This window comes from Coturnix japonica, chromosome 18, assembly GCF_054131305.1.
Source record: "Coturnix japonica strain WE chromosome 18, WE-NBRP24, whole genome shotgun sequence".
Classification (NCBI taxonomy): domain Eukaryota; kingdom Metazoa; phylum Chordata; class Aves; order Galliformes; family Phasianidae; genus Coturnix; species Coturnix japonica.
The window spans coordinates 14,562,835-14,587,539 of NC_140680.1; the positions used below are offsets into that span (position 1 = coordinate 14,562,835).

Consider the following 24,705-nt stretch of genomic DNA (forward strand, 5'->3'; position numbering starts at 1 on the left):
CTGTGCTGTTACAAGCTGTTTTCAGGATGCCAGACTTTGGCAAGTATTGGTTCCTTGGAAAATAATTGAATACTTTCAGAGTGGGGAAGCACTTCTTCTGGAGACAGTGTTTGAAACTTTCGAAGTGTGATGTTGGTATTTACACTGTATCAATCTGGCTTGTGGGAGCCATAGTGTAAATCAGTCTTGTGCATCCCAAATTCCCAAATTGCTGGTCTTCTGAGATGTAAGATGCGTTCTCTTCTCCTTCCCCCTCCCAACCCCCCAAAGAGTTTTATTTCTAATTTGACTCTATTTAATCGCTAAGGAATTGAAAAGTTTCTGATTCATCACTGGTGAAGGGAACAGTTCTATAAACCAGAAACTGTTTTCTTTCTCTTTCACATGAAAATGTTTTTTGTTCAATATCCCTGCTTTTCCATTTACACTATTTTCACATTAGTGTAGGCAAATCTGGGCTCTACATGTGCTGCAGTGGCAATTGTAGTGGTGTTTAAATGATAAAGTGAGCTGAACTTCAGTTCTTCACTGTGTTTCAGTCTGTGAGGGGCTGTGTGTAATAAAACCTGTGTGGAGTAAACTGTGCAGCTCTACCGTAACTTTATATCAGCCGTGTAAATGAGTGAGATAAATAGCTGCTTATGGTAATTGATATTCTGTATTGCCCTTCAGATTTAGTCTTGTAGCCAAGAAAATGTCTAAAACAAATGACTTGTTACCAAAGTTCACTGAGTCTGTGGTTCTACTCTGTAGTGTAATGGTATAATAGACGTTCTTTAAAAATTGAAGATTTTGTTTCATATTTGTATCTGGAGGTGTGCAGTTTAGAATACTAAATTAGTGGAAATTCAAGCTATTTTTTGTTTTTTTATATATATTTTTTAATCTTGCTTTTAGAAATAATGTGTTGGAAGCAAGTCCACTTTGTTTTGAGTGGAGTTGCATGTGCGAAGTAGAAAACTCTTCACATGTAGATAATCTAAAGCCATAACTGTGGAATAGTGCCTGCTTTCCAAACCTGTGTGTGGGTTTGACCCCTGGGCTTGTCTTTAGTCCCCTTAAAGATTTTTAATTCATGCTTTATTCTTCAAAGGTATGAGTTGAGAGTTTTTGGATGGGTGTTTAAATTGCCAGCTGGAAACAGTTTAATTGCTATTTAATACAGTTAAAAACGTTCAGGTAGTAGACAAGACAAGTGTTAACTGCTAGTGTTACATAGCTGATTTTCTGGCATGTTTGCAAATGATTTTTGACTAATAGTGCATGTGGCTGAAATCTAAAATAGTGTCTTTGCATTTTTTTTGTGTGACTTTCATACTAACCTCACTGAACGAACGTGCACTGAAGGAATTGGTAAATTGTCCACTGCCGATGGTAAAGCCTTCGCAGATCCCGAGGTTCTCCGAAGACTGACGTCCTCTGTCAGCTGTGCACTGGATGAAGCTGCTGCTGCATTGACACGGATGAGGGCAGAGAACAGTCACAATGCAGGGCAAGTGGACAAGTATGTATTGATTTCTCTTTGGTTTCTGAGTGCTGGAATGTAAGTTGATATTTCTCATTTCAAATTCAGTTTTTACAGTTAGTCCTCAGTAATGTATGTGCTGTACTAGCAGATAAACTGGAGGTTTAATTACTGCTGTATCAGGTAATTGGCTTCAGAAGTGTTACTTGGTTGGTCAGAGGACATTCTTCTCTTCCTGTGTGCTAGGTGGTCAATTTCTGTTTTTTGAAAACACATAGAAGAATTGATGGTAGATCTGTTTACTGCTTTATGTTTTGATGGAAACTAAGGAATCTAGTTCATATTATCTTCCAGCTTTTAGTACAAACACTTAAAGGGTAGCAGTTTGCCCAGGAATCTTGCTCAAGGAACCTGGGAGAGAAAGAAGCTATATACCTGGTAATTCTTCATAGGCAATAATTAATGAGGACAACATTCAGTTCCCATGGCTGTAGAATTGAGAATTTGTCCTACGTATCTGTTTACCTTTGTGTTCTGCACACACTGAACATTACCTAGTTTTGAGCACTCTTCTCTGTATGTAGCTTGTAAATGTGAACAAGAGCTAATGTAAATGTGAGGTCTTTATTTCCATTTCAACAGTGAAAATAGTGTATATGTGTATTTTTCTCTGTTTAAAAAAAAAAAAAAAAAAAAAAAAGCAACTGCAAGCTATATTTTCTTAGAATATGTCTTGAATTCTTAGGACTTCTTCCATGCATAAGAAAGCTGCCCCTTATTGCATCTCTTTCTTGTACTTATTCTGCCTTAAATGATTTTTCCAGTCGCAGTTTGGCAGAAGCATGCTCAGATGGGGATGTAAATGCTGTCCGGAAGCTGCTGGATGAAGGAAGAAGTGTAAATGAACATACTGAAGAAGGGGAGAGTCTCCTTTGCTTGGCCTGTTCAGCTGGATATTACGAATTGGCACAAGTAAGTAACAAATACAGTTGCAACTAAACCTTTGTGAAACATTGTTGAAGGGATTTCTTTGATAGCTGAACACCTTAACTGTCATGATTGAAACAGATTTTATAATTCAAAAGGCATAATAGTTAAGACAGCTTAATGTGAGCATGCAGCTATTGGTCGTCTTTTTAATATAAAATGCTATCAGCATTGAATTAGTTTGGGTTGATATCTGGCTTTTATATGTGTGTATTCAAGAGCAGAATGTGTCCTTTTGGTTTAAGTGACAATTCTCAGAAAGTGACCGGGTTCATGTTTATTGTGCTGACAGCTGCATGGGGGACAACTGTTTACCTGTGAGCTTGACCTAATGTGGGCTGTAGTCATTAATGCAAACTTAGATCTTATCTGCTGTCATTTTGGTTAGTGAATTGCTCTGTGACATTTGAAAATGTCAGTACTGTGCTGTAACTTAATGTTGAATAAATGTACTTAATAAATGTAACTTAATAATGAGTAAATGTAGAAAAATAGTGTTACCTCAAGCAGAGCACAGTACAGGTGGATAATTATATGTGATCCTGAGGAGTACTGTTGTGTTTTACTGCTGTGGGTATTTTAATGTAAGGGGATGTCATGACTGACTGGAGAGTCATAGTTAAGCTCCACTGAACTAGAATCAAAATGTCACTGCTGGAATTTATTCATTCTAATAGTGAACTTCTTTTCTTTAGGTGCTACTAGCAATGCATGCAAATGTTGAAGATCGAGGGAATAAAGGAGACATAACTCCCTTAATGGCAGCTGCCAGCGGGGGCTATGTAGATATTGTTAAACTTCTCCTCGTTCATTGTGCAGATGTCAATGCTCAGTCTTCAACAGGTAACTGGAAAGCAGGAACTGAAAAAATGAACAAAACTAGAGCATAAACCAAGTGTTGCTGTTCTGATCATGAGTGTTTTTGCTGATATTTTTGCTTAAAGTACACACAACAGGAGTGACTAAGAGTAGGCTACATACATACTGAACGTGGTTAATAATAGTCAGATGAGGCTCCAATGATGGCTTTTAATGTTAACTGTAGTGGAAAGCACTGTTCCTCAGAAGTCTACTGTGGTATTAAATGACCAGAAAGATGCATCAAGTTCAGTTTTTCTCATTTGTACAATCCAGAGCTGTCCCACAGGCTTCTTATTGGATATGTCTGATCAAGACCAGTTACTTTGGTCTGTTGCATTTTACCAAAGTATAACAGTTCTTTAAGCATTGAGTGTTGTCCACATTGCTGATGCTTGACCACAACCTGACTAACCTTGCTGAGAGTATTAACCTGCGTTTTGATTATTTTTAAGATGGAATTAATTTTTTTTTAAGTAGGTAGCATTCTTTTTTTTTTCTTGATATTTAGTTGTATTAAGTGGAACTTTTTTTAGAATTGACAGTAAAATTTAAAATGTGAGCCACTGTGATTGTCATTTTCAGAATCAGAGTTTTAAACTTCATTTTTAAACTTTCATTTTTTCGTCTAACTTCATTTTATGTATCAGGAGTGGGAAGTGGAGAGGACTTACATGTAACTTCTTCTTCTCTGCAGGGAACACAGCGCTCACTTATGCTTGTGCTGGGGGCTTTGTTGACATAGTGAAGGTGCTATTGAAAGCAGGTGCTAATATAGAAGACCATAATGAGAATGGGCATACCCCCTTAATGGAAGCAGCCAGTGCAGGTCATGTTGAGGTTGCAAGAGTATTGCTGGAATATGGTGCAGGAATCAATACTCACTCCAACGAGTTCAAAGAAAGTGCACTTACACTTGCATGCTACAAAGGTATTGTCTCGTATGTTGTTTTGTGTTTTTGTTGATGAAATTTATTTCTGGGTTTTATCTAGCTTTAACTTCCAGCCAAACTTTTGGTCCGGTACTTTCTTAACTGTTTAAAATTGATGTCAGGAAATATTCTTCCTTGGTGTAGTGGTCTGCTTGTATTCAAATGTGGTGGACATATGCGGCATGCTGGAGCTGAAACCTTGTGAATGGCTATGTCCAAACTTGTGCTTTGATGCAGCACCACTTTCTCTCCTTCCACTACTGCATTCACCGTTTCATTCAGATTCTCCTCACCAACTACCAGCAAGTTTTGAAAACATCTCAGTTAGTTGTTAGGAAAATGCTGTTAGATAGGCTTTTTATGTAATAATTGGTGGGGGTAAAATGCTAGTATTAGTATGGAATACTCTTTCTGTAGTGTAAATTTTGGAGGATGTTTTTGAATTATGTATTATGACCTCTTATGGACTTATTTTGCAGTTCAAAGTTTCTACGTAAAATATCTTAGTGCCAGAGTTATCCAATGGACTACCAACCAAATTATTTTCCTTTGTAGGAAAATAAATTAAAAACCATACATAACATTTTCATCAACTGTTTTCCCCTGATAGAAGCTGTAAGCATGCAGATTCTTGTCAAAGTAGTTTACATTTTGCCTCTGCAGACAGAATAGGAGGATGAAAGTTATTTGTAGTCCATCAGAAGGCTTGGATCTGACTCTGTCATGGATATTCTCCAGCATATAGTTGTTCTTAATGAGAATTTTCAGTAATAGCACTTTTGGATATGTTTAAAGGAATTTTTCTCTTTCTTTCATTGTAAATTAGTAGGAGTGATGTGATGCAACATCTTCGCTGACTGGGGATTTCCTGTGTCATCTTTCGCAAGACAATTAAGCTTCATTGCTTTTTTATGAATTTGTGTAAAGCAAAATCTGGCTTTGAAGGATAAGATTTATCTACCTATTGGGATGATGAAATGTATAACTTGTAAGGGACACATTCTAGAACAACAGAAGCCACAATAGATTTGAGTTAAAAACATGTTTCGCTAAAGTTCAATAGAAGTTTTTAAAAATATATTGCATATATGTACATTTTATCATACTGTGTTCCTCAAATTTTCAGAAATATTCCCAAGAGCTATGAATAAAAGGCTTGAAGCTCAGATCCACATGGGCCTATTTTTGAAGATAGGTAGTTCCCCTTCCAAAACTAATGCTGCTTTGCTTAAATGATATGTCAGTATTCTGTTGAATAAGGAACTACACAGACTGTTATAAGTTAAAGTCACAAGGAAATGTTCCTACTGTATAAATTAGAGGCCTATTTTAATTTCATAGTTGATGTCATTGAAAAAAACAGTCTTATGGCTGACCGTTCTCCTTTGCTTGTTGTAAAACTTAGAGTGGACTTATGACTTGTAACTTCTGAGTTTCTAATAGTAAGCTATGAAAATCTAAATGATTTCGTTAACATATTGTCTGTAGTACTAAAGGTTTTTGCAGTTAAATGCTTACTTATTTTTACCTGTTTCATTTGAAGGCCATTTAGATATGGTTCGTTTTTTGCTTGAAGCTGGAGCTGATCAAGAACATAAAACAGATGAGATGCACACAGCGCTAATGGAGGCCTGCATGGTAAATAGCCTTTATCTTTTCTGCTGCTTCTTCTTCAGTGAGAGAGAAATAGAAGAGATGATAAAATAAATGAAATGAGCTGTTGATAACAATTAGGGTTTGGGTCTGCAAGTGAGTGTTTCAGTTTCTGCTGTAGCCATGGACTCATAGAACCATTGGGACTCAAAGGGACCACTGGAGATCAACTCCAGACCAACCCCCCTAGTTTCCTGTCTTTGTCTTTATAAATTAGACATCAGAGATCATCATGGTGTATGCCTTCTAGAAGTGCATTGAACTGAAGGTGTTGCAATTATCCCTTTGCCAGTACAGGAGTCAAGTGTATTGTGCGTAGACAGAGTTTATTCTAGATTTCTGTAACTGGTGCCGTGAGTTTTTGTTTTCTAAATTAAAGAAAATGGGAGAAAATTAATTCAGTTCTTAGTTCCTTGCTTTCATAGGTAGCATAGAAAATGGAGGAAAAAAAAATTACTTTGAGTAGGCCACAGCCTTTAGAGGAAAGTGCAGTATTCCTGTAGTCTTCTGAGAGCAGTAGGATCAACTGTTCTACTGCAGCTGTGAGGATGAGGCCAGTGACAAAGATCAGGTTATAATGTCTTGTGTTGAAGTCTTCTGCTGATAATGCACTGGGTGTCACCTGAAGGAGACTGCAGCATTTCAACATGCTCACTTTACTTTCATCGTGATAGTCTAAACAGTGGGTTGACTTGTGGGCTATGAGTAGTCACTCTTGCAAGATAAGTTGTGTGGATGGCCGTGTTGTAATTTTTGAGTTTTTCAGACCAGTTTGCATCACAGTACATGTATTTAATCTTAAAAGCAGTAGGGAGGAAACTGACCCTTTGAAATCCTAATTGCAAGAATTAGTGATTAAGTTTTTTCCTTGTTGTTGTCTTCTGGCTACACTTGTAGAGAAGGGAGCCATTCTGGCAAATTATTGTAATTTATGCCAGTCTTCACAGGTTTTTAGCCGTGTATTCTGTAAAGAAATACAGGGAACTGGTGTGACTGTTTTTTGTCCAGCAGTTATATTGTATGTGCCTTTGTTGTGGCACTGTGTTCTTATAAAGTTGGTGTGCTACACCTAAGGTAATATCTTTAGTTAGAGGGGTTTGTTCCTTGCTTTTGGGCAGCTTCTCTGAGAACAGCAGCCTATCCTTAGGTTGCTGTTAATGTCATATTGCGTACTACCTGCTTCATGGTTGACTTAATAAAGGCAAGCACTGTCAGGAGCTGCCTCTTTGATATCCTCCTTTCCCCCCTTTCTATCACTGTCTTAGTGGTTTGAATTATTGACTGACAATTCTGATGAGATCAGAATGGGGAAGTAGGAGTTCACCTGAGGTTACTGTTTTTAATGGATAAGTTCATTAGTTTTGAGAACTGGGAGTAGTTATACATAGGAACTTCACTTTACAATTCTGCCAAGGTGTTTGTGCCCTAGCCTGAACAAATCTGTGTTTAACTTTGGGCAGAGACATGTTCTAATATCTCTTTTGCCTGTTAGTGTAGTCCAAGTTCATTTCAGTTTCCTTCCAAGAAAACAGTATAAATACATATACTTTTTACTGCTGAAATTGGCCCTTTTCTTGGTTTTCATTGAGAAGAAGTATTTTCATACTTCTGTAGGAAAACCTACCAGCAGGTGTTGGGAGCTAGTTTGAAGAAATAATACTGATCGGAGGCCAAATCCCAGGAGAACCACTGTGTCAGGACACAGAGCTTTGTGAGCATTGCAAAATCATCAGATCTGTCTGACAAATTTTTTTTTTCCTTCCAGAAGAATCTCATTTCTTTGGATGGTAAATAGAGTGATCAAGGTGATGCACTTACTACCTAAGCATCTGCAAGGCAGCAAGTATCTCTGAGATACACAAGCGGCATGCCTCAATTCAATTTCTCACTTTGGAGTTCCCTTTTTTGTCCTTAAGTTATCCTGTTACTTGTGTATGCTTGAGAAAGATCTAGTTTGAAATGTTTTTAGGGTCTATTCAGAGGACTCCTGTATCTCACTGAGCCCTGTTTTCATTACTAGGGTCTTTTAGCAGTGTAGTTCGTAATCAGTTTCAGTTTAGCAATTTCTTTTCTGTGTTCCAAAAGTTTGGATCCCGTTTTAATAAACGGGAGAGGAAAATATATATATTAATAATATGAGAGAAAAAAACATAAGGATGTTTCTTGTTTCCAGATGCCAAAACTTATTTGCATTTACCTGTTCTCAAAGGTATTGTGGGTTTTTACAAACCATGCCTTTAAAACATACATTTTTGGTTTTGGGGCTCTTCCAAGGAACTTTGAGGAGTTTAATAATAGTTTCTTGAGAATCTAACAACTACATTTGTTTCTTTTGATTGGTAAGTCTCAAACAGACTAATACGGCAGTCTTAAATCTCTTTGTTTTGTAGCAAAGATCAGTTCACCGCAGGGTACTTTTCTCTGTCTTTAAGTTTTATTTCAATCTTTCTCTCTCCTTTTAAACTACCTAGATGTAACCCACTTCAGTTCTCATGCAGGTATCTTTCTAGGATACAGAAACTGACAGTTCAATTTTTTATTTTTTATTTTTATTTTTATTTTTTTTTGTCTGTAGAAGCAATGAATCAACTATAGAGAGAAAAATCTTTTTTTCTGCTGCTTGTTTTAAGGTTTAGTCATGTGGTGTGTTTATTTGTGGAACTCGTTTGTTATCTATGTTACTTTGACACCATGGGTATTTTTCTGGGTATTTAAGAATCCCTTACCTCACAACACTTCCCCATCTCTACCCAAGAAAGAAAGAGGAGAAAAAAAAATCTAGCTCTCTTGTCGTCCATTTAAATGTAAAATAAGTGTAGGTGAAAATCTAAATATCAGTTTAATCCAAATGTTATAGTAATTGTCATAAACTGAACTATCATAAATAAGACTCCTCAAAATCATTTTCAGACCTAATGCAATGGTAGTTGCAATTACTGCATTAAATGGCTTTTGCTAGTTTCTGAGTTTTGTCTCTGTTTTGTAGGATGGACATGTGGAAGTAGCACGCTTACTTTTAGACAGTGGTGCTCAAGTGAATATGCCTGCAGATTCATTTGAATCTCCCCTCACTCTGGCTGCTTGTGGTGGACATGTGGAGTTAGCAGCTCTCCTGATAGAAAGGGGAGCTAACCTGGAGGAAGTCAATGATGAAGGCTATACTCCTTTAATGGAAGCTGCACGTGAAGGCCATGAGGAAATGGTGGCATTATTACTGGCACAAGGTGAGAGCACTGTTGTTTCTTTAGCATTCATTATAAAGCATGTGGTGTTGACTGTTCCCTGCTAAGTGTTCTGCACAAATTCCTCTTACTCAGTACGTGGTTATCACTGCTTGTTGCTGTTACTGCAGAGCAAAGCTAGAACACCTAAGCTGCAGAGGTAATGAGCATTCACCTTTCTACCCTGTCTCTGGTCAGTTAGAATAACAGCTGTTTTGTTTCCCAGGGGCAAATATAAATGCGCAGACTGAAGAAACGCAGGAGACAGCTCTTACTCTGGCATGCTGTGGTGGGTTTTCTGAAGTAGCTGACTTCCTCATTAAGGCAGGAGCTGATATAGAACTTGGTTGTTCAACACCTTTGATGGAAGCTGCTCAAGAGGGTCATCTTGAACTGGTGAAATACTTGCTGGCAGCAGGTATGTGTCCAATACAAATCTTTAGCTCACAGACATTGTGGAATAGATGATCTATATGATTTAGAAGATGCTTTGGTTTAATGGCAGGTAATGTAGCATAAAGCTATCCACAGAGATTTAAAAGAACAAACAACAATGCAACTTTCCCTGTGAGGACAGGATGAGAGTTCAGGATGTTCAGTCTGGAGAAGAGAAAAGGGTTCTGGGAGACGTGAGTGTGGCCTTTTGGACTCCTTAGGAGGGTCTGTTGTGGTAGGGCAAGGGAAAAATAGTTTTAAACTAAAAGAGGGGAGATTTCGACTGGGTATTTATTAAAAATAAAAAAAAATGTTTTTCAAATAAGAGCTGTGAAGCGCTTGAACAGGTTGTTCAGAGACATGGTGGATGCTCTATCCTTGGGGACATTTGAGGTCAGGCTGGTTGGGGCTCCAAGCACCTGAAAGACTTGTGAGTGCCCTCGTTCACTGCAGAGGTGTTGATCCAGATGACCTTTAAGGATCCCTTCCAACTCAAATGATTCTAGTCAATGATATGTTCCTCCTTAGCATTGCCTGATACTGTTAAGAGGAACATGCCTTACGGAACAGTGGTTAATGTTGCATTTATAAGAAATACCAATGCTTATTAGGAAAATTGTTCCTAGTATTTAGGGCAAAATTTTAATATAAATGCTTGTTTTTATATGCTACTCCTGTGTTGACTGTGCCAAACTTTCAACATGCAAATAATCTCTTTGAATAAGCAGTGCATTTGAAATTGCACCTTGATAAAGAGCACAAAAGGCAGATTTCTGGAATGCGCTAAACTTCTTCATTATAAAATGCTGTAAAATTTTAATCTTACGTGAGTTTTATGGGAACAAATTGATGCTATCAGTTTAAAGCTGGTAGAGGCTAAAGTGCAATAATTAAAACAAGAAGTAAAAGGAGCTGTTATTTCAGAATCTTCCTTGTAATGGCAAGTAATGTATTCAATCACTCTTTTCTAAGAATAAGCATAAAATTTGCTGAGTTTGTAATTCTAAAAAGTAACGTGTCTCTTTTTGCAGTGATACCAGCAGGTGACACCAATTGCTAGCTCTCTTGAAGCTCTGCTTACACTGCACTTACACCATGTACACTGATGTATAGTGACAATAATGCGAAGATTGTACAAGAGAGGTGGTGATAAGTATCCAAAAGGTTATTTAAAGGAAAGACTCACCCAATAGAGGCCTTCAGTCTGCTGGAAAACAATGAAGCAATCTCAAAGAGATGCTGCTTCAGTGGTGGTCAGCCCTTAAATGGGGCCTTGAGGAGGTGGAGTCATCTCCACCCCTTCTGGGAGCACAGCTGAATTATCCTCACCTGTGCTCCCACAGCTGACCCAAAATTTGCCTCAGCTGATTAATCAGAGCTTCAGGCTTTTATTGCCAATTTCCCATACGCTCCAATAGTGTAGAAGTTAATAGAGGAGCCTTGTTTTGGCATTAGTTAGTTTCTAAATACCTCTAAATAATTAAGAAATTGGGTGATAGCATTCACCTTTTTAGGAGACCAGTGCATAAGATAATTTTCAGGTAGAAGTACATGAAGCTAATTTAATTATTTCACTAAAATGGTTTTAAAGAAAATTATTTTAAAGAGCAGGGAAGGAATGAAATTTGTAGAAGTATACAATCTGCAACATAAATGTGTTTCACTGAATAAGCATTAAATGTGGCTTTCCTTGGCATGCAACTATCTGTCAGACGGATAGCCTGGACAACCATCTGGATTCAGAATTCATAGGTAGAAGTGACATTTCTAGTGCTGTAGGGGAAGAATTAGGAGCAAGTAAACATATAGGTTTGAGTGCTTAGACTGTCAGTCAAGTCTGTTTTAAGCCTTGGCTTGTCCCATCTTCTCATAGTATTTTCACAGTGAGAGCAATTTTTTAACTGTTAAGTGTGATGCTTGTAGGCTGTGGAAGCTGTTGGCCATTGGGATTTAGCTGCTGTCATGGATAAATAGCACCTTGATTTTAGTCTTTGTCTGAAATGCTTGGTAAGGTGATGTCCAGTAAGAAAAAAATAACGTTATGTTTCTAGGAGCTAACGTTCATGCCACCACAGCAACGGGAGATACAGCATTGACCTACGCGTGTGAAAATGGACATACTGATGTTGCGGATGTGTTGCTTCAAGCTGGTGCTGATTTGGTAAGGCTTCTGCTACATCTTGTGGAGAAAATCTTGGGTTTCAGACTTAATGCCAGAGCTTATGTGCCTGTAGTGCAGAAAGAGGATTCAAAAAATTGAGATTCTTATACGGGTGTAAAAAGAGGTAGGAAAACTTGAGAAGCTTGTGTATTCCGCTTGGTCTAAAAAGCGAAATTCTTATTAACTATTGATCCCTTAGGTGAAAAATTTTAGCTGCTGCTTATATTTGTGGCAGTTAATTTCAGTACGTTCCCTATATTTTATTATTTGGCAGGATCCATTTCTGCATTACCTTTGCTTTTCATGCAACTTGTTTTTCCTAAACAACTTGTGATTTACAGTTTTTGTTCCACAGCCGTGAAATTAAAATGTTTTATTACTAGGAGCTATTCATACTCTCCTGTTAGTATTTAAGACATACACACACACACACATATATATAATTTTTTTTCATAGCTTTCAAAAGTTAAACTAAGTACCTCTAAAATGACTTGCACAGGATGGTCTCTTTTATTTGTTCCAGAAGTCTTTTATCTTTTTCTGTATATTGTTTTCATAGCGTTTTTGTTCTATGATGCTTTTAACCATTAACTATTTTTTTTTCATCTAGTTGTTTTCACTTTTCTGTTCTGCAGTGAGTGTTAAAACTGCTTCTCCATCAGCTACAGGTGGTTTTCTGACTTTTAAGTAGGAAAAGCAAATGATACCTTAGTATATTAGTGTTCAAGGAGACAGAACTATTCTCCTTTTCTTTTTCCACAGGCTGCTTTTCTGTTGGTTTTTATTCTTTGTTTTGTTGCAAGTCTTTCATTATTCAAAATTCACACTGACTAATGTTAATAAACGAATGCTGTAACTGTGAATAATACTTTTGCTCTTCTTTGTGAGGATTCTTCTTTCAGGCCTTACTAATTTATCTGCAGGAAAGTTTTAGTTCATAATTATCTGTTCCTACCAGGAAAAATAGAGTTTTAGTAAAATAAAAATTGCTGTCAGTGGTAATTGGCTGTAGCCTATCCAAATATTTGCTTATTATGGGAGTATTGATTTGCACGTGAAAAGGCTTGCCATGTGGTCTCCTATTTTTTGAATATCTCACATTAAGTAACAATCATAAACTTAAAAGCAAATCAGAGTCTATAGCATAGATATGTTAAGCTGCAGTAATTCTGTCTTGAGAGGGAGGGAAGATGTGTCAACAGCCATGTGATGAAGCTATAGTCATATCTGAATGGTGAAGCTGAAAACTGCTTAGAACATGGAAATACCTGAAGAACTGCCATCATACTTACAGTAGATGCTTCAAATTTTAAACAGTTTCCTTCAGTTCTCTTCATTGCTTTGCTTTTTTAGAAGCTGTAAACTGTTTTGCATAAATCTACTGTGTAATGGTTCTGAGATGGATTTCATAACTGTGTGTTACCTTACAGCTGGAATATGAAATACGTTCTTTGGCAGTAGTGTAGATTATTGTTCTAGATTTCAGTGTTCATTAATGGTGTTTTAGATTAGATGATTTCACCAGATTGTCACAGGATGTCTGGCGAATTGCAGTGGGGAATTGCACACAGATCTAGAATGTTGCTGCTCTGTCTGTCTTCAATTTGTGTAGTTAACTTTGCTTTATTTTTATTGTTTGTAATACTGCAGGTGAAAATACATTTTCAGTTCCTTTTTTTTCTCTCCTTTTTCAAGCTGTGACTAGTATTTCCTGAGATGGCTTTCATTAGTACCTCATTGTTTTCTAGAATCCAGTTTTTCGCTGGGGTTTATATCACAGATGCTGAGGATGTTGGGAGATTGGCCTTGTGTTCCTTTCTGAGGAAAGTACTGATTAAATGTGTACAGTAAAAGAAAGCAAGGCTGAGGACTGGTATTGGAATGCTAGGAGAAAGGGCTGTCATTGAACCCATCTGCACTGCGTTGCAATGGACCTGGAGATTTGTTCACTTGGGGCTGCACCCCATGTCTGTAAGATTTTGGGGTGGTGTGTGTGTACTGGACACCCCTGGGCTATGGGGTGAGCTTTTGAAGTTCATGGTACAAAGGCCTTGGAGGTCTGTGGACACTATCTTTGCCATCATGTCATCCAAACTGCCCATTCGAAATGGTCTCTGATGCACACTTATTCAGGACAAGGCCAGACCTGTGCCGGGGCGGCTGCTCAGGAAGAAGTGGTGTGAAAATTGTGGATCCCAGCCATGAGCTCATTTCCTAGCCCTGTTTTATTTACCCACGGAGGTGTAGTCAATGCTGAGTTTTGTTGTTGATATAAGTTGTTTCATGAGCCTTCTGCATTCCATGTATTATTTATTTCTCACCAGGAAGGCAAGGAACACCACTGTGGAGACCTTTTCTCTGGTTCTAGATTGAGGAAAGAAAGTTGCTTGTCTCTTTCTTCCCAAATGTTCTTAAATTAAAGGGCAGTAAATACTGTCCATCAAGCTCTGTTACAGTCACTTCTCCCATTTCTTCCCGATACAGAACCTCTACCTCTGCTTTAAGACCTCAGATCTCTTTTAGCTTCTCAAGCCTCTTAGTTTCTCAGAGGTCAGGACTGTGTGGGATTCAAGGTGGAGGCTTTGGGGCTGCAGTTCTGAGGAGGATCCTCTTTAAGGCTGCACTGATCATATTGGCAGAAAGCCGATAATGTTTTTCAGGCAGCTTCCTCTACTGTGCTCGCAGGAAACAGAAGTCTTCCAACATTGCTGAAGTCACGCACCCCAGCTTCTTAACTGACTTCTGTGTGTTGCTCATGTATAGTGGTGTTTTATCAATCTGGAAATAGAATCCTGAGCCAAAATTTGGCTACAGATTTCTTGACGGGACAAAACATCTACTTGAGATTTTCTGATTATTAGGAGTAAAACATTGGAGATTAGAACTCTGGAATATGATTAACTAAAACACTTTATTTAAGCAATACTGTGGCTTATTAGCTTCACTGAAAAAAATAATCAATGCTTCAGTAATAGTTATTTACCTGTATGACATGATTTTTGAAATCTCATAGGTGAGAAGTGTTTTTCTTATGAGAGATGTAACTTTTTCTGAAGTATCTAGCAGATCTCTTGCACAGGCTCTGTGCTGAAGGGAAGACGTGCAGGTTCCCTCAGAAACTGTGCTAAGATCTATAAAGGTCAGAAAGATAGTTGTTGAGCCTTAATGAGGTGTAATGCTCTGCTTTTAAGTATGGGAACTTGAGCTTATCTCCTTTTTTAAAACAAGACAGCTCTTGACAAAGTTGTTACATCTTTGCTTCTTCCGATATAGCTGGAAACAAAACAGATGTTCTTTTTTGGACACTGAGAATATTCCAGCTTTTCAGAGCTGTGAAATATGGGGTAGGGAAGGAGTTTTGAGTTAGGATTTTTTGATCCGGACTGCCTTGCTCCTTTACTTGAGGCTCTGTTACACAGGGGCGTCGACACAGTGATGGAGATTTTCTTCCTAGTACAAAAAATGTAGGTTTCTTTATGCTGAAGGTGAGAGATGGGAGAGAAGCTCTGAGGGCAGCTTCATCTTTCCATGCTTGTTATTTTAGCATGTTTTTTTAAATTGTGTGCAGTTTCTTAAGACTACACCTGGCATCCCTGTAACTCCAATTGCAAAAAAAAAAATTAGAAAAATAAAAATAAAAAGCATGCTGAATTACCTCTTGACCCTTCCCCTACGACAAAAATGTTTTTACAGATTCTCATGTCATTATAGGGATTGTTACTTTGCCTTCATCTGATCACAAATTAACATTACTTACAGGAATGTGACTGCTTAGTTAGAAACTCACTGTCTTATATGTGTGTGACACATTGTGTGATGTAGTATAAGTAAAGCAGTATTTAAATACCTACAAGAGTAGCCAATACTTGAAGGATTTGAATGAAACCATAATTGAAAGAGCTATGTTTTTGTTAGAGTGAGGGATGAGTTTCTGTACTGTTTCTTGAACCACCATGGATTGTTGTGGGTCAGGGATTTTAGGTTTATGTTTGGACCTCAATTTTATAAAAATAAAGGGAAAGACAGTAAGAACACAGCAAGTTTTATTTTTATTTTTGCAGTGAACACCTTTTTTGATGCTGTATTTTGTAATTTCTGGGTGGTATGAAATACAATGAAATACTTCCTTTTGCCAGTAGTGAACAAAAATACATTTTGTGTTTAACTAGATGCTACGCATAACCTTTGTGCTGTCTTCATGAATGACTTGCAGTAGAAGTCTCAACTGGCGAGGGCTGCTTGCTTGGATTTACCTTTGTGCTTGTCCAGCAAAGCAGAGTATTCTGCTGGTGGATCTGTTCCATTGAATTTCACATTCCAGGTCTTCATGACCAAGAATGACGTTTATTTGTAGAACAAGAGCCGTGAGTTCTTCTTTTTCCTTCCGCAGGACAAGCAGGAGGACTTAAAGAAGACTATATTCGAGGGCATAGAGACGGGCAAGCATCAGGTGAGGTTGGCCTTTGATGCTTGTAAGCTGCAGCTTCAGGATACATGCTGAAAAGATAAGCATGGCTTTAAGGCATTTAAATTTCTTAAAAAATTCTTCTCAGGATGTGGTGTATAGACTAGAAATGCCTTTTTTGTGCTGCATTTTCCCCTTCTGTTGGGTTTTCTGAAACCCTGTTTAAAAAAAACAGAAGTATCTCAACCTTTGTACAGGTAGCAGGTTATCTCATTGAGTCTATTAGCTCATGTAGCTGTGTTAAACTTGTTAAAACATTTGTTTTGCTTCTTCGGATTTTTACTTTGAACTAGCGGCCTAGTTGATTTCTTACCTGCCCCTGAATTATTAGTTTGCTTTGTGCCTTCAGGAGATTGTCTGGGGCAATTAGGTTTGGTGGCAGCTGGTATACTGTCTTTTGATAGGAGTTATATCTTGAAAATTAGTGGTATGGAACTGAGAACTGTACTGCTTGGTGTCTCTCATCATTAATTTTGTGTAAATCATTTTGCTTAAAACAACAAATTTAGCCATTAGTTGTTGGGCGTTGGAGTTCACTGAGAGAAGACACTGCTGTGGACTAGAGGCTCGTCAAAAAAATGAAGAGAGCAGTGAGGCTTTACTTCAAAAAGTTATTTTGTTCTGGGTCTTTTAAATAACATGTTACATTGGAAAGAAACTCAGGAAAAGTATCCTAGTGAATACTTGCAAACCAAAGAGAGTAGTTTTATTGAACTGAATTAAAATTTTTATAAAAGTGTAGCTAATCTTGGAAGTGAATAGAATGGGACTCGACTTGAAGTCATGAATTGAAGTATTATGAATGGTAATTATAAGGTGCTTTTGATGGCATTGCTTCAAACGCAATACTTAAGTACTGATTTATCTAGAAGAGAAATACTGCAGTCTGGATCATCATCTACTTTTGGGGTCACAGTGAAAAAGGTGCAAGTAATGTAAACTCTTGCTTAATTTGGGGAATTCTCTCATGTTCCTTTCTCTTCCTACGTGGTACTCAAAGCAGAAAATTACGCTCAAGTTTTCTTTCTGTTCAGATTGAACTAGCCATTCTCTGCATGATGTAGTCTCCTGCTGTTCTGGTCATGGCTGACACGTGGTTTTTTTATTACCTCTTTCCAATATGCTAATTACAGAATTTGTCAGGAGTTGGTCAATGAAGAAAGGAAGCAGAATATAGTGATGACTACTGTAGCGTAGATAGCATGGAAAATTGTCCTTGGTGATATGTTCTTTGCTTGTTCTTGCCCTGATAAAATGAGTGTTTGCACTTCTTCCTTGTGTGAGCAGAAAGTACAAATACAGCAAAGCAGATGTGGGGTGTTGTTGGGCAACTTTTATGTTCTCTATTCTGATTGTGATCAAGTTTCTACTGCAGCATGAAAAAAAATCCTGAAATTTTTGTTCTTTACTCAGAGAGTGGTGATGTGTTAGTACTGGCTGCCCAGTGAACTTGTGCAGCCTCTTCTCCACAGTCAAAGCACACAGCCCTCCTATTCAGCAGAGAGAAAGGGGGACATACAGAGGCGGGCACCCAGGATCTCATTTACACTTTTCCAAGCCTTGCAGCATTACAAGCAAAGAACATACAGAACAGCTCATAGAATAGCTCATCAGCCTCCCCATGCCGTCTGCTTCTCCAACCCAGACAACAGCACAGTGCTCTGGCCTGCAAGCTTTACAAAGTCTTTTCTTCCTGGAGGAAGCCATTGTTGGTTTCAGACAAGCAACACTTGGGTCCTAAAGGCATATATCTGGTGAGGATTTTACAGGAAAGGACCACAGTTCAGAATGGTAGCATGTTTTTATAGCTCTCAAATGTGTTACACCATTAAAGTCCTGCTACACTTTAACACCAGTTCTCAATAAGGAACTAAAAAAAGCCAAAAGAAAAAAGAGCTTTAACAAGAGAAGTGGTTGTCCCCCTCTACTCTGCCCTCAGGAAGCCCACATGGAGTATCACGTTCTAAGCCTAGGGAGCTGTTGGTGCAGGTCTATAAGAGGCCATGAAGATGCTCAGAGCATGTGTTCTATGAAGAAAGGCTGGCAGAGCTCAGTTTGTTCAGCCTGGAGAAGAAAAGGCTCTGGGGGAGACCTCACTGCGGCCTTTCATTACTTGAAGGGAGCTATGAGCAGAAGGGAAAATTGCTTTTTACATAGCCTAGTAGTGATAGGAGAAGGGGAAATAGTTTTAAGCTGAAAGAGTGGAAATTTACATTAGATATCAGTAGGAAATTTTTCACAGAGTGGTGTGGCACTGGTGCAGGCTGTTCATGGCAGCTATGGGTGCCCCGTCCCTGCAAGTGTCCAAGGCCAGGCTGCACGGGGCCCTGGGCTGCCTGGTCTGGTTGGGGGGGTGTACCCAGCCCATAACACAGGGTTGGAACTGGATGATCTTTAAGGTACCTTCCAATCCAAGGCATTGTATCATAATTGTGTGATTACTTTTAAAATGAGGATGTATCTTGACATCCATGTCTAAGCATTCAACAGTGAAATCTCTTAGTGATTGAGAAATTTGTTGCAAACAGTAGTAACTGAAATATTAAATTTGAATGGAATATAGAGTAGTCTTTCACTATCTTGAATTTAATTAAAAGGAAATAAAATAATTTTTTCTTTTTGTAATGCTTGCTGTTGTATCCATGGGTACTTTTGAAGTGTCTGAATTATTTGGGTAGTACTGCTCAGGTCTTGCTCAATCAGTAAGTATTATTTAATAGTTGTTTGCGTTCCTAGATGTCTAGTGGTGTCTGCAGCACTGGGGGTTTACTGTGGAAAAATACACTGACTTCTATTTTTGTCAGCAGCTGAGGTATAAAGTTATTTTATTTAACAGAGCTCATGAATGTGCTAGTAATTCTTGTATGTCATAAGAATGTATGTGCTAACATAATTACTTGTACATGTCATTATAAGTGACATGAAGACAATCCAGAAGCATGCATGCTTTGACAGCTAAGTCATGACCTAGGAGTATAATCTAATTATTTCCCAAAAAACTGAGGTAATTTCATCAGTAAGTCTGTAATGATTCCTATACGCCTGCATGTAATTGTATGTATGCTACTGTATTTTTTTTTAATTTCTAATAAGCAAACATAGGAATCAGAGCAGTAACACAGAGTTAAAGATGTATTAAAACAATGTACTGTTCCTTAGGAAGTGGCAGGAGCAAAATGCATGGGAGAGAGGTAGTGTTACCTCCACGATGGCAAAGGATTAGTTTGTACTTGCTTTGTGGGGTCAGTGTCCTGTGTAAGATCCAGACTAGAGATCTTTCTCAGGTAGAAAAGTGGCCAGATACCCATTGCGGATTACAAGAACTGCACTAGGGAGCGCAGAGATGCAGAAGGCTAAGGCTCATCTACAACTAAAGTTTTCTTAAGATGCCAAGAACAGAAAGAATTATTTCTTGAGATATTTGAGCAGTAAGCGTAACCACAGGGAAGACACAGGTAATGCTGTTGAGGTAGAGATTCTCAATAGCTTTTGTCTCTGTCTCTACCAGCATAGCTGGACTACAGATCATGGGGCTGAGTAGCTACACCAATGTGCGTTGACTCACCAGTAGTGGTGGATGGGCTGGCACGCAGCCTCTGTCAGGGGGTTCAGCCCATGTAAATCACAGCCACAAACAGATCCACTCCAGCGTGTGAAGAGAAGTGGTTGGCTTGTTGCAAGGCCACTATTTATAATATGGGTGTCTACCGTTTTGGCTTGCCTGGTCCATAGTGGGTGAAGAGGAACTGTCTTGGGCTGCATATAAAACACACATTACAGTCAATGAATATAGTTATCTTAATAAAAAATACATTACTTAAAAAAGAGAAAGAAAAGAGAGCTTCAGAAACACAAAACTATTGGGATAGTTTTAGCAAAACTAATGCATTGATATGTGGTTCAGTGGAAGTGGTTACCATCCTTAGTGAGTTCCCAAGATGCTCACCAGAACACTCTTCCTATGCTTTCTCCTTGAAAACAGTTATGCATAAATGTATATACTGTCAAAAAGTGATGGCATGAATAAGGTGTGATTGTGAAACAAGATTTTTTTCCTCTGGTAAGACAGGTCTTATAAATATCTGATAGACATGATCAAATTTTTGAGTTCAGTATCTGATTGCAACTCTGTACAGAATCATAGAATCGCTCAGGTTGGAAAAGATCTTCAAGATCATAAAGTCCAACCTCAGCCTAACCATATACCCTAACTCCAACAACGCTCTGCTAAATGATGTCCCTGAGCATCACATCCAAGCAGTTTTTAAACACATCCAGGGATGGTGACTCAACCACCTCCCTGGGGAGCCTATTCCAGTGCTTTCTGTATAGAAGCTTTTCCTGATATCCGACATAAACCTCCACTGGTGCAATGTGAGTCAATGTAAAGTTAAGAAAATTGCTTTAATGTCATTTTCACTGCCATTTCTTCAGTGGCATTATGTTCTATTAGTCTACATTTGGTAGTCTTATTAAGAGTGGTTATTTTTCTGGCAATTTTATTCTGTTGGATATTTATTCGCCTGGATAATCTCTGCTAGGCTCCCTTTTCCCTTTGAAGTTTGGACCTCGTGTTTCTTTGAGGTCCCTTCCAGCTTGTGAAGTGTACAAACAGAAAGGTAACTTAAGGTAGAGGTTTGCCATCAATGCAAGCTATGTATCAAAGGATATGCAAGACTTTTCAAGAAACTAAGGGAAGTAGTTAATCTCTTCTGTCAAATATATTCTTGTCCTTTTATATTTGTAAATAGCCATATGACTCCCTGTCAGTACCAAATGTTAGCTTTTATACTTGGATGTGTGTGCTATACTAGGGTTAAATTACGCGTTTAGAGTTTGGCTTCCTGGATTTTAAATTAAAAAGGAAAACAACATAAAACCGCAACATATTTTCTATTGTTTCTGTTGCATTATCAATCAGACTGAATATGAAGAGTGTAAATTCAGACTCCCAGTAAGGTAGTATTCTCTTACCTTATTGCAATAGAATAGTTGATATGTGTTAGCATTCTTAAAGTGTTGATCATGTCCACCTAACAGGCAGATTTTTGACTCTAATTGCTCTAGTACAGCTGTCTTGAACCATATCTTTCCATTTGTAAAAGGCTTTTTAAAATCAGAAAATTGTTCTTATTGCTCTGTCCTTCTTTGTTATTTTGTACCATCTGTGAATATGAAATCTTCCATTTGTCATTCTTGTGTTTTCTTTTTGAGTCCTTTTATTCAGACTTTGTGACCTAAAAAGAAGTACATTTACTCATCAAAAAAAAGCAACAGAGGCAATTGTCTAATTTTTATTGCTGTTCATCTTCAGTGTCATATAAGGTTTTCTGCAGTTTGGACATTATTTCAATTCTGAAGTGTCAAATGCTGCCTCAGTTCTCAGAACCTCTATGTAATGGTTACTCATGTACTGCACAGTGTTCACTGATACGTACTTGTCCATCTCTCAGGAGGAAATGAGATGTTACTATTCTCAATTGTGTTATGTGTTTGAATGTTAAAATACAGACAGATATATACACTGGGAAACTTCCTTGTGTGACTAACAGTAGAGATACAGTCCTTACGCCTTTTGGCAATGTGCATTGGCAGTTAAGGTAACAGAAAAATTGATTCCAGTCAGTTAAGATAGGTGTATCTTCAGAGACTGATAGTTCTGCTCCCATTTATGCAGCATCTGTTATTTCTCTTTTACAACAGGAACATGAATCTGAAGGGGGGAGAACCCCACTAATGAAGGCTGCACGAGCTGGTCATTTATGCACTGTGCAATTCCTTATTAGCAAAGGTAAAATATTAGTTTAAGAAATTGATATTAAAAATTAAATAAAACATATAGTGCCAGTTAAATTCAGAATTTGTGGTCTTGTAAGTTAGTGTTATGTTGTGCATATGAGCCTTTGTGAGGCTGTTAAGGATTTTCTGAATTTCATTTTGTTTATGATAAAAACAAATCACAAAATATTTTGCTGTTAGCTTTTTTTCCAAACTCCTTTGTTTAGATCAAGTAGTTTTGGAGTATGGTAAATATATTCAGGTTCACAAAAAAAGCCAAAGAATACCTACACTCTCCCAGAAAAAAATCAAACCATCACCCTCAAGGTACTGTCTGGTACAGAAATAAAGCCATGCAGTAATACTGATAAGTGGTTAGAATGAAAATTTAGAAGTTGCCTTTTAGCAAACCTCTCACCGCTTCTGAGTCCCACTATTACCGTGTCATTTCTATGTTGTTGAGATAGTGATGGTTCTGTATACAAGCCACCAGTTTATCTAAAATCTCTTGCTTTTATCCCAGAAGTATGTATGAATTTAGATGATTAGAAGACAAAACATGTTATCCTTATTCCATAAAATATTCCAGAATCTGTTGATATTTTAGTAAGCATGTCCTTGTGTTTAATTGTCAGATTTTTTTTTTTTCTGTTTACAGGTGCCAATGTCAATAGGGCTACAGCTAATAATGACCACACTGTGGTGTCTCTGGCATGTGCAGGAGGCCACTTGGCAGTTGTTGAGCTCCTTCTAGCTCATGGTGCAGATCCTACTCATCGACTTAAGGTATTCACTTGAAAGTGCCTGTTAATTGTGGGTACTGCATGTTTAAATATATATATATATATATACACACACATATACATATATATGCTTATTTATAATAAATGCATATTATAAAATGTGCGATTTTAAATGGGCTAATTCATGCTTTGCATACCATAGAGCAGAATTCATTTTCTGACTTATTTCCAATATCTCAATTTAGGATGGCTCAACAATGCTCATTGAAGCTGCCAAAGGAGGACATACAAATGTTGTTTCTTACTTGCTGGACTACCCAAACAATGTTTTGCCAGTTCCTGCAGCGGACTTGTCTCAGCTCACACCTCCATCTCAGGATCAGTCTCAGGTATTTTAAATACCACAATGAATGTTTCAAATAAAAGTTTACTTTGGAGCGCAGGAAAGACTGTACGTTTGAGAACAGCAATGTGAGAAAGTTGATTGGTATTGTCTGCAGAGCATAACTGCCTTGTTTTCTGCCTCTTAAGCCAGCTAGTCCCATACCTAATATTTCCTAAGTTCATTATTTTGCTGGCATTTGCTCAATATTTTGTTTCTACAGCTCTCAACCATTATGACAGTGCCTCTTGAACATTACTGCTGGTTCTGGTTGTTATATGACTGTTATATGTTATATAGACTGTACTGTGTAAATTTATCGCTCACTGTGTTGTTTGAGAGGTACCTTTCCAGTGCAGTTAGCTAATTAAAAAGCTAAAAATATTAACAAGTTTCCAGACTACACCATCCAGGGCTTTAATAAAGAGTCGTACAGCTAACTGACATAACATCTGTAATAGATTAGGTTTGGACTGGTTATACCAAGAAATAACAGGGCATAGATGTTTTAGGAACAGTAGAATGGAAGTCTACTGTAGAAAACTATGTTTGTGTTATTGCTTCATGATTGGGTCACCTGAGCAGTCTTTTAATTTGACAGTTTGGCTTTATTTTAAGGTTCCACGTGTTCCGGTGCATACGCTTGCTATGGTTGTACCTCCCCAGGAACCCGACAGAACCCCTCAAGAGAACTCTCCACCTCTTGTGGGAGTGGTGAAAGGTCAGTATGCAGCCCTTCAGAAAATACATGCAGTTTGGAAAGTGTTAGGCTAAGGAATACTGAGTGCTTATACACATCATAGTCTGCTTCAGCAATTCCTGAACACCTGTAATGAAGATATGATTTGAATATAAAAGTATTTTATATAGGGTGTAGTTGCTACTAATTTTCTTGTGTACTATCATGAAATAGCACTGGTTACTGGGCATGCTTATTCTCATTGTTTTGTAATAAGATTTCTATAGTCCAGACTGATAAACTCTAGGTATGCTTTTGATTTTTGAATATCGATCCTTTAGAATAGTTACTATTATCCATGAACTTGACATATTATCAACTTATTCCTGTTTTTAAAGTAGCAGTGCAAGCATGTTGACACTGTAAATTGCCAATGCAGATCTATTTACTAGAGAACAAGTTTTCTTATTATTATGATAGCACCCTTGTAAGTAATTATAACATCAGGGCTTTTGCTTTAAACATGCTTAAACTTGCTGGTTAAAACTTATTTGTGGTCATTTAATGGCAAACTGTGCCATCCAGCTATAGATTGTGTTAGAAATCTTTGCTTCTAAGTAAGCTCAGAAAGTGAAGCACATTGTTGTTACAACTTTGAATGATTTAGTTTATGAGTTCTGGTTGGGAGCTTAAGGAGTTTAAAAGCTACAGTAGTTAAAGCTCTTCAATAGTTTTATTTTTTATTTGTTTATTTTGGAAGTGTTCAAGGACTTCCTAAAATGCACAAACAGGAATGCCAGGGGCACAAGTGACTAGCAGGAGAAAAAAGTGTACCTAATGTTTCAGTGTATAACCTTGATTCTCTCTATGCATATATGCTATGTGTGTAACTGTGTGTGTGTAAATACAGTTACTGTGTAATTTATGTAGGATGTGCAATACTGGT

General features: G+C 37.8%; 1 protein-coding gene across 32 annotated transcripts in view; it reads left to right on the plus strand.

Annotated features, from left to right (window-relative positions):
- Window positions 1-24,705, plus strand: part of ANKHD1 (ankyrin repeat and KH domain containing 1) — a 97,386-nt gene that overhangs the window by 29,069 nt on the left and 43,612 nt on the right. For 28 of the 32 annotated variants that reach the window (XM_015876173.2, XM_015876164.3, XM_085519336.1 and 25 more), the window contains 13 exons: window positions 1,348-1,504; window positions 2,290-2,437; window positions 3,148-3,295; window positions 4,008-4,241; window positions 5,786-5,880; window positions 8,882-9,119; window positions 9,343-9,534; window positions 11,603-11,712; window positions 16,103-16,162; window positions 21,881-21,968; window positions 22,614-22,741; window positions 22,944-23,087; window positions 23,699-23,801. In XM_015876173.2, the coding sequence (XP_015731659.2) occupies window positions 1,348-1,504; window positions 2,290-2,437; window positions 3,148-3,295; window positions 4,008-4,241; window positions 5,786-5,880; window positions 8,882-9,119; window positions 9,343-9,534; window positions 11,603-11,712; window positions 16,103-16,162; window positions 21,881-21,968; window positions 22,614-22,741; window positions 22,944-23,087; window positions 23,699-23,801 (1,845 nt within the window). Of the gene's footprint in view, window positions 1-1,347; window positions 1,505-2,289; window positions 2,438-3,147; window positions 3,296-4,007; window positions 4,242-5,785; window positions 5,881-7,660; window positions 7,701-8,881; window positions 9,120-9,342; window positions 9,535-11,602; window positions 11,713-16,102; window positions 16,163-21,880; window positions 21,969-22,613; window positions 22,742-22,943; window positions 23,088-23,698; window positions 23,802-24,705 lie in introns of those variants that run through there. The other 4 variants (XM_015876171.2, XM_085519350.1, XM_015876182.3 and 1 more) reach the window with 2 other exon arrangements.